The sequence below is a fragment of the Radiomyces spectabilis genome (genome assembly GCF_025331425.1).
Source record: "Radiomyces spectabilis strain NRRL 2753 chromosome Unknown BYT42scaffold_19, whole genome shotgun sequence".
Taxonomy (NCBI): Eukaryota; Fungi; Mucoromycota; class Mucoromycetes; order Mucorales; family Radiomycetaceae; genus Radiomyces; species Radiomyces spectabilis.
In genome coordinates, this window is record NW_026251944.1 from 69,599 (window position 1) to 83,026 (window position 13,428).

Sequence of the window (13,428 nt, forward strand, 5' to 3'; positions counted from 1 at the left end):
TGGAAATCCAACAAAATGACAAACGGATACCAACGAAAAAAAGAAAGGATTAGATGTTTATTACATAGTTTATAAAGTGTAATGCAAAAAAAAAGTCTGTACAATATGAACAATACCATGTTTAGCCGAGACATTCCCAAGTCGCCACCACATACCACCCTCCAGCATGATGTAGCAAGCAAATCAAGGTCCATTTTCCGACTTCAGACACGGTGATGCTTCCATCATACGAATGATCGTGCGGATAGTACATCAACTTGTACAATTTTCCGCTTGGACTTCGGATCGCCAACTTGTGATGACCCGCATCTTCACCGAGAACACAGAAATTGTAGGTTTGCAATGGGTATAGCTGGTAACATTGTGGTTCTTGAACGTAGAATTCATGCTGGCTGACATGCAATTGGACGAAATCAAAAGGTCGCGAACAGCCGGTTTGCGTCAATCTGAAACACAGAGCAAGGTCATAGAGGTGGGCCCCGACTTTTTCCTGGTAATGTACTGCGCCCGATGTGGAAGGATGCGGAGGTGTTGCCCGCGATCCAGCATAGACTTTCAGCCAGCCATGATCGTGACCTGCTGGTAAAATTGCCTTGACTCTGCATACCCGTACGGATTTCCCTTTTATTTCCATGGTCCGGCATTGTGCCAGAGCACGTTTGCTGCAGAAAGCAGCGTCGTCGTCATGAGTTGATGGTGCTTCCACCTCTGCGAAGCAGGATACACCATCTTCGACACGAATCCAGAGATGGCAGACCTGATCGTCTTGGAGATGCAAGGATGTTATGGCATATTTGATCACGCGCATACGATGACTGAAGAAGGGTGCCCATACAAGAGGGAGAGCCAAAAATAATGATGCGGTGATGGTCGGCTGTAGGAATTGATCTGCCCCATTTTCCGGGAAATGAGTATAAATGAATTCTTTCGGTTTGGTGAGGAACCAGTGAAATTCGGTCGCATTATTATTGCGGGGTTGATACGGAGAGGCTAGCCAGCAATCAATGAAGCGATACTCGCCCTCAACATTGACCACACACCATGCATGGTTCTGCGTCATTTTATCTTTTGAAAGATCTGATAATCCAGGAGGTCCTTTTTTTGGGTTGCAGAAAGCCACATCAGTAAAGATGCTGTACAATGACCGGAGTAAACATTTTACCTTTCAGACAGCCAAAAATGACTCGTGTGTCTGTGAATCCGGCGGCTACAGCCATGTCACAAAAGAGGTTGGCCATACCGACAGACGAGCGACAGGAACGTCGTGCCAATACCTCGTCAGCTGATTCTAATAGGCAGTCAATGGCGTCATCGTTCAAGTTCTCCATTGCTTCTTCCAGCAAATAAGCTTGCATGACATCGGAAGGTGACCTTTGCAGATCAGACTTGCTCGTACCGGCTGAGGCGATGCTGATGTTTTGCAAGAGCCAGACAAAAATGCATCGCAATTTGAATAATTCTCGTCGGTAAGGGCGTACCAGGAACCGTTGAGTGAGAATGGTCGGTGTGAGCAAAGGTCCGCGCTGCTGCACATTGGCAGCATAGGTGTCAATCTGAGTAAAGTCATGTTCGCTGAAATGCAATCCTGTACTGTCACCGACGGCATGACATTGGCTATTTGTACGTATCTCGGCGTTAATATCCCAGACACTTCAGTTTGGAATTAAGTGGTACAAGACTTGCCTTAAAATTGCAAAAGGATTGACCTTCATCGTATTGTCGTCGTTTGTATCACCTTCCAATGCTTCGCTAGGTGTGACAGGGCGTCCCACGCTCCAGGTACGTTCACTCGCATGCTGCACTTTGGAAGCGCCTTCGACGCGCGTACGATGCGGCTGCAGTAATCTTTTAAGTTTTCGGCTCAGGTTCCTCTGCATAGGAGCAATGTCGCTGTTGATACGTGGATTCCAAAACGTGGGTGGTTTTTCTTCCATGACAACGGATGGTTCCTCTGTTTCATTATCCTTCTGCTCATCCAGCGACTGTCGAGGAACGATTGGTCGAGCAGAAAGAACACGCCTCAGCTTGGGTTTGGACAATTGTCTTTTCAGCTGTGCAGCAGTACCAATATTGGCACTGGAATCCAAACTAACCTCATTGAGAGAGGATCGTGGAGAAACTTGATTTTTTTCATCGCCGTCTGACAAACCGCCGACGGAAATTGAGTTACTGTTTTCCGAAGCGTTGACCAATTCAGGAGTATCATTGTCACTCGTATGACGAACAGACCGGCTTGTGTCTGCCACGATTTGTTTACCGGAAGCTCGGGACGAATCCGACGACGTAGAAAAGGAAGTGGTAACCGATAATGGCGATAACGGGGATGATGTGACGTTATCAAGAATGGTGTCTGTTACAGTAGTGGGGATGGTAGAGCAATCGAATGCCGCCGTGGATCGAACGGAAAGAGGGGATCGGAAAATCAAATGGTCGTACTGTCCCTTGCGGTCCGATATTTTCCACCCAGATTCAGTTACCACGGGCTCCCTTGAAGGTTTAACAGCCAAAGTCATGGCAGGCGCATGGAATACACGATCGGCTACCTGGGAAACGGGTTTACGTTGAATGCGATTGCGAGGCTCGTATTTTTGTAACTTGACAGACGATATATCGCGGACTTCTGCTGTTAAGTTATCCACCCATTTCTGGTTTTGCTCTGCATCCTTGTCAATGCTGGTCATGGGACCACTGATGCTACGGCGATGATGAGCACTCGGTGGACGGGAAGATTGGTGGGGGGAATCAACTAGAGAGACTTGCCGTCGTCTAGCGACACGCTGCCTTGGCACGAGGGATTGAGCCATATCCGATGAGTAAATGTTCTCTTTCCATCGCACCGATTTGTAGAAATCGTCATAGTCATCTGCCGACAAGTTCACAGGCTGTCTCGATCTTCGATATGTGGGTTTTCTGTTATAAAGTGAAAGTGGCGACGAGACCGATGGAGACGGGATCGGTGGTTGCGATCTTATGGCACGTTGAGTGGAAGGTTGACGAGCCGCATCGATCCAATAAGTATTATAGCAAGACATGGGTCGACGGCCAATCGAGAAAACAGAGTGTTCATCCATAAACAATTCGTTGAAAAAATGACAAATAGAGATAGTTGATCATGCATGCTGTAGAAAACAAACGTTCTATTTGTCGCGGAAATCATCAGGTGCAAGTCGCCATATATGTGTTATTGTTTATACATTCCCTTTTCGTCATAAAAATTTGGAAAACGCAGCAAATGAACTGTTTTCATGTGGCAATAGTCTACCCTGTCAATGATATCCTCACCAACAGTGTGGTAAATCATTGAAAAAGCAATAAATGATGCACGTACTGGGCCTTTTTCCATTCCATCGCCAAGCAATCCTAGGTGTGACCACTGAAAAATGCATCAGGCATCGCTCCCGTTATCCACATTTCAAAGTGAAAAGTGTTATATAGCCACGTATCCTTGTTGCCTATGTTATAAATGTATCCGGCGTATCCACTTCTTGAACGTATGACGTTAACGTTACGATGCTAATCAGTTTGCTAGCTCATAAATGACATGGTGTTTCTGAGTTATAATAGTACCATTAACATCGAGGACGCAACTGTATGCAAATGGAAATAAACCATTTGATCCACCACCGAATGTCACCAAAACGAAAAGAAAGTTAATAAGCAATACTATAGGTATAACATGGCTTGTAGCTTATTGAAATGCATGCATATAGGGACCTCTAACTACACGTTCGATCTCATGCTATCAAGCACATAATAGCCGCATGACCCCCATGGAGCTTTGTAGAATCTGTTTTAAATCACTAAAATACAATATGTTGATCCTATGGTAGCCAAAAGATCTATCCTTTTCGGGAACGTCGAAGCTTTTATGCTGTAAGTGTCTTTGCAAGATAAATTTTCTCAGCAAATCGACCGCAGAGAGGAATGCTTTCGCTTTTCAAGCTGAGCAAAATTGTTTGTATATTTGAAAATCCAGAAACAGAGCGCTGTGTATTTTGGTAAATCCAATGACATGAAAAATATGTACTAACTTATTGGGGTCTTTTCTGTAGTAACAAAAGGAAAGATCAGTGCTCTAAATGAATCGGCTCAAAGCAATTAATAATAAAAGGAACCAAAAAAACGAGTAAAATTGGCTGGGTTCCCGAGGTTGTAAGCCCAAGCCTTACAGCAAGCCTCTATATCCGAAAAGCCTGCCCCGCGCCAATGTCAGTGTACCAAAGGTCCATACAAATGTTTGATATCGCAAGTTTGCTCCAAGTGTCAAACAAGAAGTCAGGAAAAGAAAAACAGCGCTGATTCCAGTGGTAGACAAGGAGGGAAGGTCCATTTATCCTGCAACGAGGAGATTGTTCGCCAAAAAACAAAATGTTACACATGTGCTATCAAAGCATTTGGCTTTACGTAACAGTATATCGCTGAAGGACACATCATTATATTGCTGAGGGATTCCACTTATAATACGTGAACAACCCGTGATCCATTCTAGTATAGGAGTAAACATGATATCAGAAGACGCGAAAAGGCGTTTCTGCGTGGTGGGGAAAAAAAAAGTAGAGATCCAAAAGATGATTTATAATTTTAAATGCAGCAGCGACACCATGACGAAATGTTGCTTGTTGAAAATTTGATTTGGACGCCTTTTTCTTTTGATTTCCTCTGTTGAAAGTCTATAACAAAGAATACAGTGATGTTCGACGCGTATGAAGTAGTCAAACTATGGTTTGAACTAGTCACAAGCATCTTTTTCCGAGAGATTCGCACCAGCGGGGTTCATCAAGTTCCCAAGGATGGCCCTTGCATCTTCCTCGTCGCTCCACACGCCAACCAGTTTGTCGATCCTGGCATGGTCCTCATTTCCAACCCTCGCCGATTTGCTCCGCTAATGGCCGAGTCGTCCTTCAAACGCAAAGTCATTGGCTTCGTTGCTCGTTTACTAAAAGCCAGTAAGACATCTTGCCTTCGTCACTTCTTTCGTGTGCAAGTGAAAGCGATCTGCTATCGGAAATTCTAATTCTCGATCTTGTCCAATAGTTCCCGTCATTAGGCCACAAGACTTGGCTACCAAGGGTACTGGCACCATCCAATGTAAAGACAACGAGAGGTTGATTGGCCAAGGAACTCGTTTTCAACAGGAAATTCGCCCACGTGATCTACTGCAACTGAGTAAAACCGTGAAAGTAGAGGTACTGGAAGTCCTCTCAGATACAGAACTGACGGTTAAAAGCCAGTTGAATGAAGATGCAGCCACCCTTCTATCAAACTGTATTCCCTTTAAAGTTATTCCTCACGTGGATCAAAGCGTGTTATATACAAAGGTGCATGAACGATTAGAAGCCAATGACTGTGTTCTGATATTTCCGGAAGGTGGCAGTCATGATCGGACAGAGATGCTCCCTCTTAAAGGTGAGTTAAAACGTTGGCATTTTGTGGGTAAAGACTCAACTAATAGGGATTTATTACGATATGCAGCTGGTTTTGCTATCATGGCGCTCGGAACAATGGTGGAGAAACCCAATGTGGATGTGAAGATTGTGCCAGTCGGTAAGTAAGATACCTGTTTTCTATTGGCACAAGAATTCTCCTGACGGCATATCTCTAGGCTTAAATTATTTCCATCCGAATCGCTTCCGATCTCGTGCTGTAATCTCATACGGTGCTCCTATTAGTGTAGAACCAGAATGGGTGGAAAGCTACAAGCAAGGCGGAAGCGCGAAACGTGAGGCCATTGCCGCATTGATGAATGCGGGTTATGAAGGACTACGAAGTGTTACAGTGAATGCGCCGAGCTTTGATGTCCTCTTGGTATGTTTATTTACCATACACAAAAACTTGCTACGACAAAAAAGTCACTGGTACTGAACCTGTTATGGTAGATCATCGCCGCAGCGCGTCGACTTTACAGACCTGCGGCCGAACATAAATTATCCATTGACCAAGTGGTCGAATTGAATCGTCGCTTCCTGGTTGGTTACAAATACTTTGAAAAAGATCCAAGGCTGGTGGAACTGGCTCGCAAAGTGCAAGCGTACAATGAAACCTTGAAATATTTCGGATTACGCGATCACCAAGTGGAGCGAACCGCCACCAATGTATTCTCAGCTTTGCCGGTCCTTATCTCGCGCTTGCTCAAGCTTTTATTCCTCGCCTTTGTCGGGTTCCCCTCGTGAGTAAATCATTTTTGATCACACATTTGGCTTTTCGTCGTTTAATACGTCATGTCTATCCAGCCTATTGGCCAATTCTCCGATTGTCATTTTGGCCTTATTGATCAGTCAAAAGAAGCAAAAAGGTACGCATGAGTGGAAAGCCATCAATAAGAAGTGGGTACAAATATGTCGTTGTATAATTTTACTGATCATGCTTTAATTTATTGCAGAGGCGTTGGCGGGTTCCAGTGTAAAGATTGCAGCCCGTGATGTGGTGGCCACATGGAAATTGCTTGTGGCGCTTGTGTTTGCACCTGCATTGTATGCATTTTATTCGGTTTTATTTTTCGTTTATCTTCGTCTTTACCATTCGCAAATGGACCTTTCGACATGTGGTGGTCTAGCCTTCGCACTATGGGTTGCACAACCTTTCCTTCAATACGTGGGGATGCGACTCCTGGAAAACGGCGCGGAGATTTACAGGTACGCATAATAAAGCAGAGGTACATCATTGCGGCGGGAAGAGTCACACGGATATTTCTATAGATCGTTAACCCCATTGGTCATTGCTGTGTTCAATCGTGACAATGCTGCCGGACTTCGAAGCATGAGAGAACAACTGTCAAACGACATCACCACCTTTGTCAATACCAACGGCTCGGTGGCTCTCCAAGATTTCGATCCCCACAGGTTTGATGAACTGGAGCCAAGAGAGAAACAAAAATCCGCGTTGGCCGGTTTATGGAGTCTGGACGATCTGTCACCGGCGAAACTGCGGGCATTATGGGAAGACCGACTTGATTTTGGCGGACAATCGGACGAATCTGCGGAAGAAGAAAGCCTCTAACTGATCACAGATAAGAAGCATGGGCTCATGGGCTCTTTTTGCTTTTGCGTCGCTTACCCCTTGAGAAAAAGGGGGATTGCATCTGAGTACAGAAGCTGTTCTGGACACAATGGTGTAACCGGTCTATTGATTCATGGATAAACAAAGTGCATATCCACTATTTAAATATCAACTTTGAAGTTCAATATAATCGACACTGTTACAGAAACTGGCAGACATTCAAACTTTGAGAGTAAATTTTCAACTCAGTTTCAGTTTGTGTATTTTAGCTTCAGAAACGGATTTTCCTTCTTCTTTTAGGTGCTTTTTCCCTCTACCATCTGCGTCCTTTCTATTCTTTTTTGAACAAGTGGGACGGGGAAGGTTATTTCGTTTTATTCGTGCTGCAACCTATATCATACCATTTACTTCCATTTTTCTTTATCTCCCTTTCTCTTTATAATTTTCTTTTTCTTTTTCTTTTTCTTTTTCACTCAGCCGTGATTGCGAGCAACGACTGTCGGAATCACTGTTTGCTTGGAAACAGCAGCTCATCTGAAACTTTCTCTGATTCAAATATCAGGCACAGCACTGTCCATCGTTACGCATACCCCATTGCTTCTGTTCTTGACGGTGAGAAGTTCATCATCTACCGTGACATGTTTTTGGATTCTCATTGCTGATTCGTTTCTTACTACCCTGTGACTCTATTATCATACCACGTATCCTATACATTATCCATCCAAAAAGCAGACCATATACCCATATGAGTGGAGGCGGCAATATCAAAGTTGTTGTACGATGTCGTCCTCTGAACAGCAGAGGTATACTTGTCTTTCGACTTTCTTGAACCTAAAGAGACTGTGTGACCCATATAAAACCAGTTGAGAGAGAGAAAATATAATTTAGAGCAGGACAAGAAAAAAAAGATCTTACATTCGCTTGAAATTTATATAGAACTTGCGCGTGGAGCCGTGGGTCTGATTCGTATGGAGGGTGATCAAACTATTTTGAGTAAACCTCCCGAACTAAGGACCGGCAAAGACTCCGAAGACCACAAAGCTTTCACATTTGACAAGTCATATTGGTCGGCTGACAAGGCGGACCCTAGATACGCTGATCAACAAACCGTATATAACGATCTCGGCGAAGAACTGTTAAACCACGCTTTTGACGGTTATAATTGTTGTATTTTTGCATGTAAGTTACTTTCTCTATCGTCTGTTCTCAATAAACATTCTCTATATACTATTTTCCTTTTCTTTCTTTCTTTCTTTCTTTCTTTCCAATGATGATATGTTTTTTTTACACGAGAAAAATGAAGACACCAAATAACAAATGTCTTTGTTAGATGGGCAAACGGGCTCTGGCAAATCCTATTCTATGGTTCGAATCTATGCTGACTGAGAAAATGGCCTTTTTTCAATATATTTTAACACACGATTTCTGTATAGATGGGTTACGGCGAAGATATTGGTATCATTCCACGAACGTGCTGCGAACTGTTCAATCGTATTGCGAAGAACACCGATCCAAATGTTACTTATCGTGCCGAAGTGTCGTACATTGAAATTTACAACGAAAAAGTGCGCGATCTTCTGAATCCCAAAAACAAAGGCAACCTCAAAGTGCGCGAACACCCAAGTACCGGACCTTACGTCGAAGACTTATCGCGGCTTGTCGTTACTTCCTTTGACAATATCAACGACCTCATGGATGAAGGCAACAAGGTATCACAAAAGATCTGAAATCAAAAATGTTATGAGAAGATCATCTGATCTGAGAAGTGATTTCTTTTTTGACATGCATATTCCGTTTTTAGGCACGAACCGTGGCGGCCACTAACATGAACGAAACCTCGTCTCGATCGCACGCCGTATTCACAGTGTTTCTCACTCAAAAGCGACTCGATCAAACGACCAAAATGGAAAGCGAAAAAGTGGCTCGTATCAGGTAAGATTAAACGTTTTCATCTCAAAACAATCAAGCGGACCCGGTTTCCTTGAAAATTCATTGCATGATCTCCACAATGGCATCTAGTTTGGTAGACTTGGCAGGCAGTGAACGTGCTAACAGTACCGGTGCTACGGGTGCGCGACTGAAAGAAGGTGCCAATATCAATCGCTCCCTCACCACGCTGGGCAAAGTCATTGCCGGTTTGGCCGAGCAGTCATTGCAGGAAGGCAAAAAAGGAAAAAACAAAAAAGAAGTCTTTATTCCATACCGTGATTCCGTGCTGACCTGGCTGTTGAAAGACTCCCTCGGTGGCAACTCCAAGACGGCCATGATTGCCGCCATTTCCCCCGCTGATTACGATGAAACCCTCAGTACTTTACGTTACGCGGATCAAGCAAAGAAGATCAAGAACAAGGCCGTCGTTAATGAAGATCCTAATGCCAAGATGATTCGAGAACTCAAAGAGGAACTGGAAGTATTGCGTGATCGACTCAAAGTATATGCTCCCGATGTCGTTGAACAACTGGCAGCTACCAGCGCCCACAAAGACGCTCACACCAACGGCAATATATCACCTGCGGCTACCCGTTCCATGAACGGCATACCTCAAGAAATCGAATTCGTCGACACTCAGGGTCGCAAAAAGAAGATGTCAAAGCAAGAAATCGTCGAACAGTTACAGAGTTCCGAAAAACTGTTGGCGAACCTGAACGAGACCTGGGAAGAAAAACTGAAACGTACCGAAGAAATTCAAATTGAACGTGAACGCACGCTCGAAGAACTTGGTATTGCGGTCCACAAGAACAACGTAGGCGTCTATGCACCCAAGAAGGTTCCCCATTTGGTGAATCTCAATGAAGATCCGCTCATGTCCGAATGCCTGATGTATCAAATCAAAGCAGGCATTACACGCGTCGGTCGTCAAGAAAGCGGAGTCCAAGCGGATATTCGTCTAAGTGGATCGAATATCCAGGAAGAGCACTGCTGGTTTGAGCATGTAAATGGCGCTGTGACGCTTCATCCGGGTCAAGATTCACTTACCATGGTGAACGGTATCCGTATCAGTGAACCGCGGCGCTTGAAGAGTGGTTTCCGTATTATCATGGGCGATCATCATATTTTCCGATTTAACCATCCCGAAGAAGTGAGACGCGAACGCGACCTTCAAAAGGTGGCGGTTGAACGAACCATGGGCAACGCATCGCCAAGTTTTGACGAAGACGAACGGCCCGATTCACCGACGGAAAATACCAGTTTATTAGGCTCCGAAGTCATGGACTGGAAGTTTGCGCGATTGGAAGCGATGCGTAATTATTACTCAAACGAAGCCAACATTAGTGGCATGAACGATGAGGAGCTTCAAAAATTATTTGACGAAATCACGCGGGTCCGAAATATGCGACGATGCCGTTCCGAAAGTCGAGCGGAAATGGACGAAGACGATTCAACCACACGCGGATCTTACCGTAACTCGATGGCCACTACCACCGTGTATGATGGTTCGGAAAGTGTATGCACCGAAACAACCTTTGTACCCACCGAGCTGGAGGAAAAGTACAAGACTGAAAAAGAAAAATTGCAGAAAGAACTCGATTTTCAGAAACAATACTATGAGAATCAGATCAACCGTATGTCGATGCAACTGCCACAGCAATTTGGATTGTCCTTGTATACCGACGATCAGCTGCAAATGCTTCGTCAAGTGCTTCGAAGATGGAAAGGGTTACGCTACGTTAGTATGGCCGAGGTGGTACTGACTAATGCCGTCATTTTGAAAGAAGCCAACGTTATTTCCAAAGAACTTGACAAGGAAGCTTTGTATCAGTTCACTATCATTGAAGATGGCCAGTTCTCCAACCCCCTGTCGTACTGGGAAACGACTTCCGCTTTGCATCAATTCAATACGGACGAAGATACCACATTGATTTCGTCAGTCAAGCCCTGCATTGGCGTGCGTGTGATTGATCGTAAACACCAAGTCGTGTATGTCTGGTCCTTGGAAAAACTCAAGATGCGATTACACAAGATGCGCAATCTATACAACTTTATCGATCGCCCCATGTACCGCAAACATTTCAACTGGGAAGATCCCTTTTACGAAAATCCCAGTCCAAAATACTCATTTATCGGCAGCGCGGCCACCTCCGTTCGTAATCTGGCAATTCAACAACCCTATGAAAGCTGTATCGAAGTCATATGCCGATCAACAGGACAAGTGAGAGGCAAATTGAGACTATTGATTTCTCCTATTGCCCGATCCATGTCACTCAGTAAAGGCGCCCTCCAGCTGGCGCAAGCGTGCGATTCCGACAAGGCGGACAGCCAAACACTGCGTGTGGGACAGCAGTTGCTATTCGAAGTACGATTGCTGGAACTGATGGGACTGAACGAAACCGAATTCACTCAAGTCCACGTGCAGTTCCGACTTTCATCGTTTGGCGGCATTCCTGCCCATTCCACGGCTGAAAAACTATTTGCCACGGATCCTATGAGCGGCTTTGAGACGGCTTCGATCCCCCTCGATTACAGCCAAACCATCTCGGTCGTCGTTACACGCAATATGCTGAATGTGATTATGCACGAAATGGTTTCTTTCGAAGTCTACGGCGTAGCTCAGCCTCGAATTCTTTCTCAGTACGAACGCTGGGACGATCAACGAGAGAAACCGCGTCTCGCCGACATGTTGGCGGCCAGTGCCCAGCTGAAAGGATCGGATCAGGCCAGTATTTGCAGTTCCACGGTGGAACGACGGCCAGAAGAGGAAATGTTGGCGGCCGAACGTCACGACGTGGTAGCGTGGATCCAAGTGTGCGAACTCATGCCAAACGGAGAGTACATGCCTGTACAAGTCACAGCTCAGAATTCACTTGATCGCGGTGTATTCTCTTTGCGCCAAGGTTTGCAACGGCGTCTGTGCATCACTCTGTCGCACACATCCGGACGGCAGTTTGCCTGGAACCGCATTTCGCGAGCTTCCATTGGTCACGTACGATTGCTAGATGCCAAAGGTCGTATCATCGATTCGCCTACGCACGAAGACATTCCTATCAAGCTGTTAGCGCAACAGACTGTAAGCTACAAGAACGATGGCACGAGCCAGCTTCAATGTCAGGGTGCATGGGACAGCTCGCAACATGAATGTTTGTTCCTCAATCGTCTTACTGGATCCAACAGCCGCATTCTGCTCAATTTGAAGTGGGAAGTGGAAGCGGAGAAATGCTCGAAACCCATCCAGTTTAGCATGGATATTGCGGTGCGTATTCAAGGTCGCGATGCCTCGGGCACTTCTCGAATTCGCAAACTACTAGGCTCGCAGAAACATCTCTCCAAGTGCAGCGGTATTTTCCTTGTGAACCTGCGTCCACCCATGACGCGTCGCGTCAGCCAACTGTGGCGTCTGAATACGGCGGCCAAGTATGTGCGCGGCGAGGAATTCTTGGGTTCATGGCGTCCACGGGGGGTATCGCTAGTCAACGATTACAAACACATCAAAGAACGCATTCGCCGCAAAGAAGACGTCGCCTATACATCGCAGATTCTCACCCTTCGTAATGCCCGTTCACAAACGAGCAACAATTCCATGGCCAAAATCGAACAGGCCCATGAACTGGCGAGCAAATCGAGCGCTGTGGATACATGTGACATATTTACGAGCGAACAGGTCGATCTGGTTCACAAGGTGCTCGATCTATGGTCGCAAAAATTAGGAGTTGATAAGGATGTAAGTGTAATGATATAAAGGCGGATTTGCCTAGTGCTAAGAGTGCTAATTCATCGCATCCCACACTTTAGATTGCCATCAGCCAAGATCCACCTATACCCGGTCTCCATGATTTGGAGATCCGCCAAGAGCTATGGTCAAGCTCCAAATTATTAGCTGAAGTGAAACAAATAACGCAGACGTAAGTTATTTTGCTACCAAAACATGTGATCCATTGCATTGCATAAAGCACAATGAACTAAACCCTTCACAGAGACAATGTGTCCAAAAAAGGTTACCTTACCTATCAAGAGAATGCTTTAGACGATAAGTGGGTGAAACGATGGTTTGTCATGCGAAGGTAAAAGAAAAAAAAGCGAAGATGGAGCATTTACGAAAATGGGAAGACTCAAAAGGATGATGAAACTAGACCCTATATCTATGTGTATACAAATCAATCCGAAACGGATGAGCAAGGAATTATTAATGTTTCCTCTGTGCGCATCGATTACAACCGTGCACTTGAGCAGATGATTCATGTAAGGATATAGTGATAAGGCATCCATTGCTTGTTAAGGGTCTAACGTGTCGGTTAAATTCTAGCGAACAAATGTATTTGCTCTTTATACCAACAATAATGCATATACGCTACAAGCTACCTCCAGAAACGAAATGATTGACTGGATTATGAAAATTGATCAACTATTTCCACTTGAAAAACTGAAGAATGAGGTATAACAGTTATGCCGCTATTGTTCAACCCTCTTCCTCTCTCGTCCCTCATTTGATTTCCTTAT

At 45.0% G+C, this 13,428-nt stretch overlaps 3 protein-coding genes across 3 annotated transcripts; 2 read left to right on the forward strand and 1 right to left on the reverse strand.

Annotated features, from left to right (window-relative positions):
* Positions 1-121: 121 nt before the first annotated feature.
* On the reverse strand, positions 122-3,032 carry BYT42DRAFT_618796 (uncharacterized protein; the record flags this gene model as incomplete). Its single annotated transcript, XM_051572333.1, has 3 exons — positions 122-1,095; positions 1,163-1,614; positions 1,675-3,032. 3 exons carry the CDS (start codon positions 3,030-3,032, stop codon positions 122-124), a joined length of 2,784 nt encoding a protein of 927 aa, XP_051418103.1.
* Positions 3,033-4,885: 1,853 nt separating this feature from the next.
* BYT42DRAFT_596125 (uncharacterized protein) lies at positions 4,886-6,996 on the forward strand (the record flags this gene model as incomplete). Its single annotated transcript, XM_051570917.1, has 8 exons — positions 4,886-4,946; positions 5,035-5,406; positions 5,473-5,544; positions 5,603-5,805; positions 5,877-6,166; positions 6,231-6,292; positions 6,380-6,632; positions 6,696-6,996. 8 exons carry the CDS (start codon positions 4,886-4,888, stop codon positions 6,994-6,996), a joined length of 1,614 nt encoding a protein of 537 aa, XP_051418104.1.
* Positions 6,997-7,964: 968 nt separating this feature from the next.
* BYT42DRAFT_505980 (uncharacterized protein) lies at positions 7,965-12,996 on the forward strand (the record flags this gene model as incomplete). The annotated part of the gene is made up of 7 exons (XM_051565060.1): positions 7,965-8,175; positions 8,327-8,361; positions 8,430-8,705; positions 8,798-8,928; positions 9,016-12,652; positions 12,724-12,833; positions 12,906-12,996. The coding sequence occupies 7 exons, from the start codon at positions 7,965-7,967 to the stop codon at positions 12,994-12,996; spliced, it is 4,491 nt and encodes a 1,496-aa protein (XP_051418105.1).
* Between the last annotated feature and the right edge of the window lie 432 nt (positions 12,997-13,428).